Source organism: Dryobates pubescens, chromosome 8 (assembly GCF_014839835.1).
Source record: "Dryobates pubescens isolate bDryPub1 chromosome 8, bDryPub1.pri, whole genome shotgun sequence".
Lineage (NCBI taxonomy): Eukaryota > Metazoa > Chordata > Aves > Piciformes > Picidae > Dryobates > Dryobates pubescens.
In genome coordinates this window covers 7,892,701-7,905,945 of record NC_071619.1, presented here as the reverse complement: position 1 = coordinate 7,905,945, position 13,245 = coordinate 7,892,701, and the positions used below count along the sequence as shown (strand labels likewise).

At 40.5% G+C, this 13,245-nt stretch overlaps 1 protein-coding gene across 2 annotated transcripts in view; it reads left to right on the top strand.

Moving 5' to 3' along the window:
* The window catches only part of SHOC2 (SHOC2 leucine rich repeat scaffold protein), a 70,317-nt gene that overhangs the window by 37,922 nt on the left and 19,150 nt on the right, over nucleotides 1-13,245 (top strand). For both annotated transcript variants that reach the window (XM_054163773.1, XM_054163772.1), the window contains exon 3: nucleotides 7,498-7,635. In XM_054163773.1, coding sequence (XP_054019748.1) covers nucleotides 7,498-7,635 — 138 coding nt within the window. The remainder of the gene's footprint in view (nucleotides 1-7,497; nucleotides 7,636-13,245) is intronic.

The following is a 13,245-nucleotide window of genomic DNA, read 5'->3' as shown; positions in this document are numbered from 1 at the left end:
CTGATATCCATTGCATTTTCAAATACAAATTGTTTGAATAAGATCTAAAAAGACTTAAAAGTCCATTTAATTGAAAACATAATTTGAGGTTTTTTTTCCCTAATGTTTGGTTGGTTTGGACTGCCCCCTTCCCCCCCCTTTTTTTTTTCTTTTCTGTTTTTGTTTTTTTTTCACATTTTGCCAATAACTGTTCTAGAGTAGCTGAATTAGGTGGAATTTTCAGGGAATGGCTGTGCTGATGTGTAACAGCTTCATGATGCTGCAAGGAACAGCTTCTCAGCCGCTCACTCCCGCTTCTTCAGTTGTTCCTTGGTGAGCTGGTTTGTGTCAGTAAACTAACAAAAAAACATGAACAGGTTTGCTACTTTTGTTATCTGCTACTTAGTTGAAATCAGTGAAGTTTTGGGTAAGACTGAAACTGATGTAGGAGGAGTGGGAGAGTGTGAACTAGAAGAGGGGAGAGCAGGACTGCCGCTTTTGCCCGCGCTGAGGCTGTTAAATCAGCTTGGCCCTCTGCAGCTCACTTGTGAAATCTCACAGGTAGGATCACTCGTGTTACATAAAAGCATGTGAAGTGCACTGCAAGTGGTTTGAAGGAAGATGGATTACTGGCTGTGGAGAGCTATTGAAAGTGCATCAGATTATATTTTTAGACTCTTTTTCTTCCTTTCCCCCCTACTTTTCCATGTCATCCTTCACAAAACCCTGAGTAGCTTACTGGAGTCCTGGTAGCACCAGGTCAGACCTACCTTCCAAAGCAATTTCCCCCCATGTTTTTCTCGGTATAGTGGTGAGTATTCACTGATACAAGTTTCTTGATGCCAGAGCAGCTGTATGCTGCTCTTTGTGAACATGGTCTTTCTTATAAATTGCATCCTACCTAACAGTGTGATAAATTTTAGGGGTGCATCTTGCCAGTGCCCTGCTTTTGACTGTAGTCCTAAGCAAATAGCTGCATACAGAGTAAGTGTATACATGACTTAACTTGACTCCTTTCCCAGATCCAGCAGTTTCCATATCAAGGATTTCCTGAGTCTGGTGCAGCTTGTTTCTTCAGTCATTCTCAGCAGATGCCTATTGCAAGGACATGACCATTTCTTTTTCCTTTCAACTCTTATAAATGCTTTGCATCCTTAGTAAGGTCCAGAAGTTTGCTTTGAATGTTGTTCTTGATTGAAAGATCACTGTTACGTAGGTGTTGCATGTCTATACAAACCAAGTATAAAGGCAGAACTTACCTGTTCACTTGACTGTTGACTGGTGGTGGCATCTATGAAATAAAATTAGAAATGGCAACATTTCCATGTGGAAGCTTTACTAAAATGCAGTCTGGAGGTGTAATTTGAAATGAGTTCACAAGGGGGATTTCAGTTTCATCCCTGTATCTGATAAATTGTCCATTTCACTGAGATAAAGTGAAAGATCAGAGTGGAAGAATATGAACACTTTGGTGAGTCAGTCAGCACAAGAAGGATAAAAACCAGAGGAACTGTCTTGGGATGAGGTCAAGCAAGTGCTCCAGTTTGCAGGCTGTTACCTAAGCAAGCATTTTGCATTTCTTGTATCAAGAGTTTTATTACATTCCTCTGTGTTCTGTGAAGGAATTGTTTTGCACTATCAAGTTGATAGTGTTTTCTTTGCACAGACAAGGTTGCACCTTGTATCAGTTTTGGGTATCTATGTCTTCACAGTGCACACAGCTGATGTAGAAATAATACTGTTAGCGTGATTGAAATTACATTTGTGTAGTTTCTGCAAGTTTCTTAAGACTCCAAATACTGTGTTTTCTGTCTGTGAATGCAACTCTTATTCTGTGGAGAATCTGGTCAGGGCTGTTCTGCAAGGGAAATATTTTTAGATTGTAATTCAGGGAATCTGCCTACACCAGACTTGGAATGTCTCTGAGACTCTCTTCTGTTCTTCCCTTCCCCCAACTAGCCAATATTTAGATCATTTGTGGTTTCTTCACTGTTTTGAAACTTTTTCATAACACTTGCACCTGTTTGGTTTTCAGTAGCACAGACAGCAAAACAGATGTGTGCAGCTGCCTTAGTTCGTGTCTACTCACTCTGTGCTGAATAAGGTACCTCCTTATTAAACTACTTTGTAGTTGCAAAGCTTTTCAGTGATGCTTTGAATTTCATTCCCCCTCCCCCCTTTTTGTTTTAGCAGACCTGACAATATTGAGAAGTATTTCTTTACATGGTTTGTCTGTGAGAGCTCCTTCTTCTGTTTCAGCTGTTCGAAGGAAGCCAAACTGTGTTCCTGGGCTGAGTTGGCATGCTAATGTCTACAAACACAGCAGCTGAGAATATCTTTATATTTTTGTATTCTAATGTAATAAAAACATGAAGTTGTGAACAGAAGTGGAGTAAATATAGGCATTGGTATGTGCTTGCTGCTCTCTAGAAGTCAAAGAAAATGCCTGTTTATTTGATCCAGTTCTGATTGCTTTCGTGAGCTGCAGGAAGGTGAAGAATTTGATTCTGGCTGGCTTCAGCTTTGGCGTCTGGGTTCTGATTCCTGTGAGGACTTTTGTGGGGACATAGTTTGGTCTCTTCAGCTAGTCAGAGTCCCCTTGATTACATTTTCTTCTGACTGGCTTTAGGATAATGATTAAGTACTGCTGCCTTTTTGATCTCCTTGAAGAGCTTATTGGGATGATGCCCCAAGTGTAATTCCACTAAATACTGACAGCTTGTTGAAAGTTCACTCCCTTTTTTCTCTCTCTCTCTTTTTTTTCCCCCTTCCCTCCCTTTAATATCAATGCTGCAATTATTTTAACTGTTTAAATACTTCTAGAAGTGCTGAACAGAGGAAAATAGTCACTTCCCTCAGGCTGTCCTTGCTAACGCAGCCCGGTAGCTGCTTAGCCTTTATTATTTACGAGTGAGCACACTTGTTCCACACTCAAAATGGGCAGGATCCAAGATGTGACCCCAGATTTAGCTTCACCAGGTCCCTTTGGTGGTCCTCTGCCAGATCATTTTCTCACCAGCTAGTGCAAGGCTGTGCTACTGGATTATTCTGTGATAGGTGCAAGACTTTGCCTTTATCTGGTGCTTCTTGAGGTTCCTGTTGGTTTACTCTACTGCCCAGCTCATATCCTGCCTTGCACCCTTTCTACCGCTGTTTCTTCTACATGTTTCATGTATTTAAAATGTTCTTTGAATGTGTATTTAATTTTTTTATGTTGCTTTCAGTCATAAACAACAAATGTTTTGCTGCCTTGTCTTGTAGAAGCTTGTTTTAGGCCAGATGTTAAGTCTCTATTCAGCTGAGCTTTGCTTCTCTGGTTTTGAGTGGTTCCCATCACTAGATCCTGTTGTGCATTCTGCAAATTCTAAATATTTTACTGTGCTCATTTCTTACTTATGTGAATATTTTAACTTTGGTTCCTAAGTCACTCATGCCCATATTAATACTGCATCCTTTCCACTTGGCAACGCTTCTGTGTAAGTTACAGTTGTGAGGTGACAATTCAAAGTAGCTCCGACTACTTCGCTGTTCTTTGGGGCAGTTGGTAATGCACAGCAACAGGTTCAGACCGTCTGTTGCAGCAATGTAGTCAAATCTCCTAGCAAGGGAAAAGGGGAGACTATTGCTGTCTACATCTACCTGAAGGGAGGTTGTAGCCAGGTGGGGGTTGGTCTCTTCTCCCAGGCAACCAGCGCCAGAACAAGAGGACACAGTCTTAAGGTGCACCAGGGGAAGTTTAGACTGGATGTTAGGAAGAAGTTCTTCACAGAAAGAGTGATTGGCCACTGGAATGTGTTGCCCAGGGAAGTGGTGGAGTCAGCATCACTGGAGGTGTTTAGGAAGAGACTGGATGGGGTGCTTGGTGCCATGGTTTAGTTGATTAGATGGTGTTGGGTGATAGGTTGGACTCAATGATCTCGAAGGTCTTTTCCAACCTGGTTAATTCTATTCTATTCTAAATGTTTTAGTTAGTTTCAAGTTTCCCTAAAAGAAATCCATTTCCAACATATATCAATACCACATGCTTACATAGTGGGCAGTAGATGTTCTAGATGAGCATTTCCAGGAACTTATTTTGAATTTACATGACTAGTGGTATAGTTTCTGTTTGTCATCTATCAAACAAGGTACACTGCCACAGGATTGGAGACTAGCAATTCAAACTTTAAAACAGGAGGGAGGTGGTGGAGTCACCATCTCTGGAGGTGTTTAGGAAGAGACTGGATGGGGCGCTTGGTGCCATGGTTTAGTTGATTAGATGGTGTTGGGTGATAGGTTGGACTCGATGATCTCAAAGCTCTTTTCCAACCTGGTTAATTCTATTCTATTCTAAATGGTACATTTGAAAAATTTTTCTCTCAGATCAGGACACTTGTCCCAAAGGGTTTCACAGATAATGTTGTTTTGTTGGTGGGGTGGTTTTTGTTGGTTTTCTTTGTGTGTGGGTTTTTTTTTCTCCCCACTGTGAACCTAGTGAGAGTCAAACAACTGCCATTTGTAACTTGTTCCCAGCATTGCTGATTCTGGAGAATTGCTCTTGACAAACTGGTTTATTGCCAGTGTTGACACACCAGCCTGAAGTCCCACTAGTATTTGCATTGTCCTCTTCCTTTTACTTTCCTTAAGAGTCTTGATCCTCCTGCTGTGTTATCTGGCCTAGGATTTATCATGTCATGAAGGATTTCATAATTTTCAATCTGCTTAAGCGTGAGCAGGCACAGAGTTAATCCAGTGGAACACAGACTATGTTGCAAACTGTGCTTGCTGTCCAAGAGTGTTGCCCACCAAATTACTGGTAGGAGACACTGAAGCATCTTTGCTACTGACCTGTAGTCTCTCCCTACATGGCTTAATTTGTGTGTGCTTGCATATTTTTTTTTTAATGAAGCTGTATTTGTTTTTTAGATAGCCAAGAAAAATTGTCAGAGTTATGTAAGTCAGGGCATGTAACTTAGTCCTCCCGTTGTAACAGGCTTTCAAGGTTGGCCATATAATGGAACTGTAGTTCTGCCTCATGCAGAACATATTAGTTATTTCATGCTGCTGGGGTTTTTCAGCAGGTATATTTAGCTCTGTCATGTATAACACTTAGTCTTCATGCATATGAAAACAACAGTGAGGTGCTTGTTTGCCTTTCCTTTTTTAAGGATTGTTCAGATATATACTTAGCTGTATTTTCAACAGTGTTTTTAACTGGACTGTGGTTGGGAGTCTTCACAAACAACTGTAAGTGAAAAATGCATGTGAATTGTCTAAAATTTTTACCTGGTAGAACCTTTTCTGACATCTCTTGAAATTGCCATCCTTAAGTGACTGCCCTTCACGACAGGGCTTTAATTTTCTCTCAATTCCTTCTCTAAAGTCTAAACGTTGTTGAGCAGACCTCAATGTATCTTAACATCAAAGATTTAGTAAGGTGTTTACCAGTGTCACTTGAAAGAATTATGTCTGCATCTTTAATACAACAGCATGAAGTATGGCTAAATTAAACCCCAGTGGTAGCTTGCCCTTTGTTGACTAAATAAATGTAGGCATTCTTTTTTTCCCCTCCCCAGAATTAGCTAGTAAGATGTTTGTTTCAAACACATAGCTTTCTGTTGTCAAAGTTTTCAGCAGGTGCAAAAATGAAGCGCAGCAAATGTTGCTGAAAAAACCCAAGCCTTTCTTCAACTTCAGCAGATGTAGAGTGGGAAGAGTCAAGTAAATGAGAAATTGGTGTGATGAAATGGAATTTATGCCACATTTCAAATTTGACATCATTGGTTTGGGTCTGAAGTGAAAACAAATGAAAACAGCAGTCATGAAGTGAAAGCTCCTGCCCCCAAGCCTACAAAGGTTCCTGAATTATCTTAGTAAAGATTTGTGGGGTTCTTTGTTTGTTTAAAGGGAGGGATTTTGAAGTCTTGACAAGCTTTCCTCCTCCCTTCTATTGCCTGCTGCACTTTACTCACTTGTTTTCATGAATAACAAAAAGACACTCCTACCACAGAACGCTAAGGCTTGCTCAATTTTTTCTCATATTTGCTTTCTTCTGTCTATTAATGGCATTGAAATGTGGTTTAGGCACCAGTGAGTACAACAGGTTTGGCTGTTGACACTGGTTGCCAGGAATACACTTGATTGCTGCTTTGGGAGAGGGGATGCACACACAGAGTGATGGAGGAGCACCACCTTTACATTTCCATCTGCCTAGCTGCTAGAAAAACATCCCAGCTTGGATTAATAAACGCAGGAAACATCAGTTATGTTAACAATCTAAGCAAAACCAAATCATGAAGCTGCTGGTGTTGAGTGAGTGAGTGAATTTGTTTGTTTGTTTTTTCCTGGCTTTTCACAACTGGTTTGTGACAGGTAGAAAGTATTGTGGCTGCACGACACCTGCAACTCAGTGCAGAGTCTGAATTCCTAAGTATTTTACAACTTCTTAAATCACTGTTTGTGATTATCTGCTGATCCAGTGGGTAGACACTTTACACGTCAGAGCTTGCCCAAGCTGATCCTGCAGGCCTGTGGGAAAATACTTAAAAGATTGCGTCAGAGATCCAACATTGCGACTTAAAAATAGACATTTGCTCTTCAGAAGGAATTTGCTACTCTTCCAGATTCGTTACTCACTGAGTCATGCTCTCACACACAGTTACGGTGACCTCATTGTTAACTGGATACACTTGAAGCTGTTCAAATAATTTGCATTAATTTTAGGTCTGTCAGATGCAAAAAACACACAACCCTCTGTGAATGCATATATCTGTATTTCTGCATGTACCTTTATTTTAAACCCAACAAGCTATTGCTGTGAACACGTCATGTTTGTCATTAAAGTGGGCGGAATTACTGTACATAGAGAATTGTGCCCAGCCTCTTAAATTAATGTGTGAGTGCTAGGTATGAAGCTCTAAACTCTAAGCAAATCCAATCTCTCTCTTTTTTTTGTTTTTTTATTAAGGCTTAACAGGTAAGCCTTTTATTTCAAATGTTTATTTTCCTCTAGCTCTGCTTGCATCTCTAAAATGTAATCATCTGTGTAAATAGGTTTACCGTCTGCATAGCGTGTGTTGCCTTTTTTTGTGGTCACTAAAAATGATTCCAAGCAGCACTCAGGTGTCTGTCATCCAGATAATTTTGATCTCTCTTAATTGTTAATTTACTGCCTGAAAGTAATCCATGGTATAAAGCCAGACCCGTGGTGTTTTAAACTTCTTGTCAGGTAGAGGCTTTGCACTCCTGTTTTCACAGGTTGAATTGTCAGGAGAAAAATCAGTAAGTAAGATTTCTGTGGAGAATCTATGAAAGCTCCATCTGAATTTAAAAAACAAACCATTGATCATGTTTTAGATCTGACTGATGGTATGATGATCCTGTAATGCCTCATTTTCTGTGTATAACTTTATGGTAGCAGTAGCTTTTTTTTCAGATTATCCCTGAATCTATCTGATTTTATTGATGCCTGTGTGGAAGGCATTGTCTGAGGCTGTGCAATAAAGAACTTGATGTTTTGGTTTTCTTGTGTGCCTATAGGTGAGTTGTGTAACCTCATAACGCTGGATGTAGCGCACAATCAGCTTGAACATCTTCCAGAAGAGATAGGAAGCTGCATGCAGATCACCAACCTTGACTTGCAGCACAATGAGCTCTTGGACCTGCCAGAAACCATAGGTATGTGAAAAGGCTGGAGAAGCGAAAATAAATGATGATGATTTCAAAGGGTTCCATAAAAGGAACGAGTTTTAGAATGAATATTTGGTTGGTGACTGTACAATGACTGGTTTTCTGTTCAAGGCAGCTTCATCCTTGAGATTAAAAACAAGTTATGTGTATTACTTTAGATGTAGTTTCTAGGTCTCTGAATTACATTATTAATTCTAGCTGTGCTGCAGAGTGCAGCAGCAGCAGCTGAGAATGAGAGTTACAAGGAAAAAGATCATCTATTCTAACTCTTGACTTAACATGTCCTGTAGTTAGGAATTAAAGTCTACAGATTGTCTGCCCATTCTATGATGAAGGTGAGCATATAAAGGAACAAAAGGCTAAAAGGCTCATGTTTGAGGTGTAAGACTTAGGCAGATAATTTTAATGAATATCTTTGGCTAAATGAAAATAGAATCCCAAAGGTACCTATTTCAGGTGAGTGATGTGTATTTTATGCTCTTTGGTAGAATGAGTGAAAAAGCCTAAGTTGTTATGCTCCAATGCCACTTAAATTGGGAATAATGGACTGAAAAAAACAGAGTCTTGCTCGATTTCAACATCTCATCCTATAGGATGAAATAACAAAACATGACTTTTCCTAATTAATTAAATCAGTTTTAAACAGATGGCAGAGGGGGATGCATGTTGTGTTTTAAAAAGACAAAAAAGAAGGCCATCATGATTCTAAGCTCTTAGTTGTCACCAGAAACTACTCAGAAGAACAAATGTTATCACTTAAACAGTATTTATATTGAGCATGTCATTAGTGTGCTTTAACATGTAGTAAAGTGAATGAGCACAAACCATAGGAACCATTTAACAACACTTCAGTTTTTCTTCTAGCAGTAAATTGATTGTGGAGCTACTGTGGCTGTTTGTTGAGGAAGTTTGACCTGAACAGAGTTTACATTGATGAAGTATCCACTGGAGCTAAACTTCCTTCCTGAATTGATGATATTTTTAGACTTGGGATCCCGTTCCATTTGGAATTTGCAGCTAACTTACACAATTCATAAGCACAACCTTGTAGCTGTTTTGTAAATGTTGCTGAAGGTTGGTTTAAATTAAACTTGTGTAATGTACATGTCATATGTAGGAAGCAAGTTCTCTGGATAAACTGCTGATTATGGGCAAAATTCTCTAAGCAAGTGTGAGGTTTCCATTATCAGGGCTTTATAGACCTCTACTGATTCTTATGCAGAATAGTGGCACCAATTGCTAGTGACAGGCAGTCACTGAGCTTCTCAGAGCTCCACAAAAGTCTTGTGATATTCTGCAAGACTGGGCTTACAGGGAAAAGTCATTGGGTAGGGGAGGCACAAAGTTACTTAAACAGCTGTGTCATTTCTGATGGGTAGGAAATTGCTGACTCTGCAATCAAGATAGTTTGGGACTCGTCTGTTTCTGCAGAAAGTTATTGTAAGATTACGTGGTTTGTATTGAGTCAGGTTTGTACCTGGTTGGACTGGATTTCTGTTTTGTTTATCTATTGCATTGTTTCTACAGTTTTTGGAAATGGATATAGCTATCTTCTTGCATGCTTATCTGAGCTGGACATCAGTGCTATGTAGCTCAACACACCACCAAGGACAGATGAATTAACAGAGAGAATTGCGCTGTCACATCTTTAACCCTACACTGGTTCAGGTTTTGCTCCGCTGGAAAACGTGTTGTTTGTATTGACCAGCCTGTAGTAGCTGAGCCCTTCTGTTTAGAGCAAAAACTTAATCAGAAATCAGTCTTTGTGCCATGTTTAGTTCACAGGCAGCCAGAATTGAATACTTAAGGGAAAAACTTTAATCTCAATCTTAAATGATAATGATCAACCTATATTTAATGCATGTTACAGGAGAGGCAGCTGTAGCCAGTTTAGCAACCTTGACTTTATTTCTTAGTCATCAGAGTTTTGGTTCAACATAAAAGCAAGTTGTGGCTTGATTTTTAGATTACAGCTTGCTTTGTGGTTAGGATTGTTCAGCAAGAGACTTTGAGTACTCGGAAAAGCCCAGCGGGTAAATGGCGCGTGGCGGCCTGGCATGCGTCACTCAGCATGGCTGCTGGACAGCCCTTCCAGCCTCCCTGCTCACAGCTACCTTATCTCCTGTTTGGTACAACTGACTTTCCTTGCAACTTTTTCACGCTGCTAGGTTTCACTGCACTCGGTGTGAAAGCGCTCTTAAACGTTTCCCGGTTCAGCCAGACTGGTGGGGGTCGCAGACCTGGTACAAAAAAGGCCAAGCACATTTGCTCACTATAAATATTTAATGTACTGGGAGCCTCTTGTTATGAAACAGACTTTCCATTACTGCCAGGTCTGTACCCTCCTCCCCCATCAACACCATTTTGATGGAGGCCTGTTGTTTTGCTTGAGAGGGATGTTTTTGTCAATCTGAACTGAAAACCAACAGCCCCCTTCCATTTCTGTTTCTCCCTCCCTTCAAAAGGACCCCTTCCCTCTGCCCGTCTCCTCCCTACCCCACCCCAGTACAGCAACAGAACAAACCCAAAGCAGAACAAACCAAGCCACCCTGCCCCCACAAACAAACAAAACCATAACAAAGAAAAAACAAAACAGACCTCCACCCCAAACCAAGCAACCAAAATAAAACAACCCCAACCAAGCCATGCAAAATGCTTCTTAAATTCACTGCTGGACTATCTAACCAAGTTTTAGCTTTACCACAGAAAGACTTCCAAGTCTGGTAACTTAAAAATAAAAAGGAAAAAAAAACATCTAAAAAGAAATAAAGAAAAAAAGAGACAAGAAAAGCAAAGCTTATTTTCCAAATAGCTGGATCTTGCTGAAATGGGACAGAGCTGTGAGGGGAGAAGGGATGGGTGACATGCAGGGGAGTGACAGGGAAGGGATTATGCATCAGCAGTGATAGCAAGCAGAGCCAATATACCCACTCTGTAAAAATACAGAGTTCTTCTTTCAACCAGCACTTTATAAGCACACTTTTGTGCAGTAACAAATGTCGGTTCTAGATACTGGTTGTCAGGAAGTGATCTAATGTCTTGCTTTAGAGATATTGGCTTCATACATTCATATCTGTGTTTCTGTTGATTGAATATTGTGGAGTACTTTGTATATTAGATCACTTCCTGAAAGAAAAACGAGCTTTGTAGAACAGCTTAGCACATTCCAATAGTCTCGAGTCTAGAATCAAAATTGTAGTGAGGTCTTAGTTGCTTACTGGTTTAATTCACAGAATCACAGAATCACCAAGGTTGGAAGAGACCTCAAAGATCAGCACATCCAACCTGCCACCACAGACCTCATGACTAAACCATGGCACCAAGTGCCACGTCCAATCCCCTCTTGAACACCTCCAGGGCTGGGGAATCCACCACCTCCCTGGGCAGCACATTCCAATGGCTAACGACTCTCTCTGTGAAAAACTTTCTCCTCACCTCCAGCCTAAACTTCCCCTGGCACAGCTTCAGATTGTGTCCTCTTGTTCTTTATTGCAGGTTTTTTTCCCCCCCCTCACCTCCATAATTTTTAAAAATTTATGATTTACTTTTATTTTCACACTGTCTTATCTCTGTGTACTTAGCTGGCACACTAATATATCCAAAAGATACATATATAAAAGGTGAAGAACATACTGTTTGTATTGAAATTAATAACTGGGCTTTTGGGATGGAGAGAAAGCAAACTTAGGGTGGAGTAGAGTGTTTCTTTTGGACTTCAAGCCAGTTCAGAAAATGCTGCTCTGCAAATACCACATTGTGGTGTTTGAACTTTTAATTTTAGCATTCTGTACAAATCTGTTCACAATTTATCATTTCAAAGCACAGAAACAAGTCATTTGAGAAAGAAATTCAACAGAAACAGAATTGTAGCCTTGTAAATATCAGATTCTTCATCTGCTTTGTAATTGTCTGCTTTTGGATGTACTCTACGTGTGCAGTTTGGTTATAGGCAAAATGTGCCATATTCATGGACATTTAAGGCAACAGGCATTTTAATAAGAAAAAGAATAGTCAGTTGTAAATGTTCCAAAATGATGCTTTAAAAGCACAAAGAATTCTGTCACTGGATACACTTTGCAGTGTTCGTAAGAGATCTTTAGGAAGATGAGAGGCATATGCAAGGCCCCTTGCTACACTCCTGCCCTTCACTGTGGCTGATTAGCTTGGAAGCTGACATCACAGCTCTCAGGAAAGCAAGTATTGTGTGGAGTAGCTTTGCTGGTTTTGCTGGTTGAAATTGTGCTACAAACTAGGCTGCTAACCTGTTTATATCCAGTGCTACCTCTGAGAGCACTGTTGTGCTTTTAAAACCTACAGCTGATAAAATGCGAAGCATCTTGGCCATAACCGGCTGTATGTAACTGGTACAGCCCAGGCTAGGCAAATTGTGGTTGAAAGCTTTTAGTCCCTAGAAGTCCCAGTGAAGACATTTCTGTAGAATGATTTAGCAGGTTTAGCAGAAGCTGGAGAAGTCTTATTCTGAGCCATCTGACACGTGTGCTGGTCCTGAGAGAGCCAGCAGAGTGCTTGCAGCTCCCTCAGTGCTCAGCGGTGATGTTCGTATGTGACTGATGGCTTTGATGTTGCCAATTACTTGCCATTCTAATGGAGCAAAGTGCACAGGCTCCTGCTCCAGCTTTGATGGCAGTATTCTTAAAATTTAAGCACATGACCTGGTGCTTTTGTCTGTGAGCATTTAGTACTTTGCAGGATCAAGCCTGTTTCGACAGGCTGACTTTGGGAGATCTGATCAGTGTCCAATGCTTTGTCTAAGATTTTGTTCTCGGACTGTGCTGTTAATGAAACATTTTTAACTAGCTTCTGCCAGCATCAGGCAATTGTAATAAGCTCAGCCTTTTCTTTATCTGGTGGAAAGAAGTAGCTCTCACTCTTTTGTTCTCATCCCTTTGTTGGTTCTCCTGGTGTTCTCATAAAGGGAATGAAGCTTCTGTTTCTTTTTGGCTTTAATTCTAGACTTAGTAAATATCAAGCAGTGAAATTGGCTAGAAAATAGTGAGTGGCAGGAGAGGGTAAGTGGGAAGTGACTGCTCACTGCCTCCTCCAGGAGCAGAACGAGAGGGTTGAGGTAAAACCGAGGTGTCAACCTCACACCAGCAAAAAGCAGACTGTACTGCTTGCGATGGGTGGAGAGCGCTTGGGTGTCAGTGTTCGCACAGGTTGCTGTGGATGCTAAAAGCTCACAGGGCAATGTGACAATTATGCAGAAGAAAAATGTATCAGATGCTTCTAAATTTGGGAGGTGGCTGAGCCACACGCTGTTGAATTTTCCCTTGGCTCTTGGGGAAGTTTCAGAATGTGCTTACATGTTTTCTTAGGTTCATCTCTTAGTAGCTGCTTTGGGGCATTTATTTTTCTTCTGGAGAGAAGATACCAGGTGGAGCTCTGTTCAGCATGCAGGAATTCTCACGTTCCTTCATGAGCTAACATTATAAATGTATTTCATATAGTAGGACAGGCTTAAAGAATTGAACACATCTATCACTGAGGAAAGATTAATGTTTCTTCTTTGTTGCCAGTTAGGTATAAACTGTGCTTGTAACGTGATTTACATTTCTGTGAAAGTACAGATTATATTAC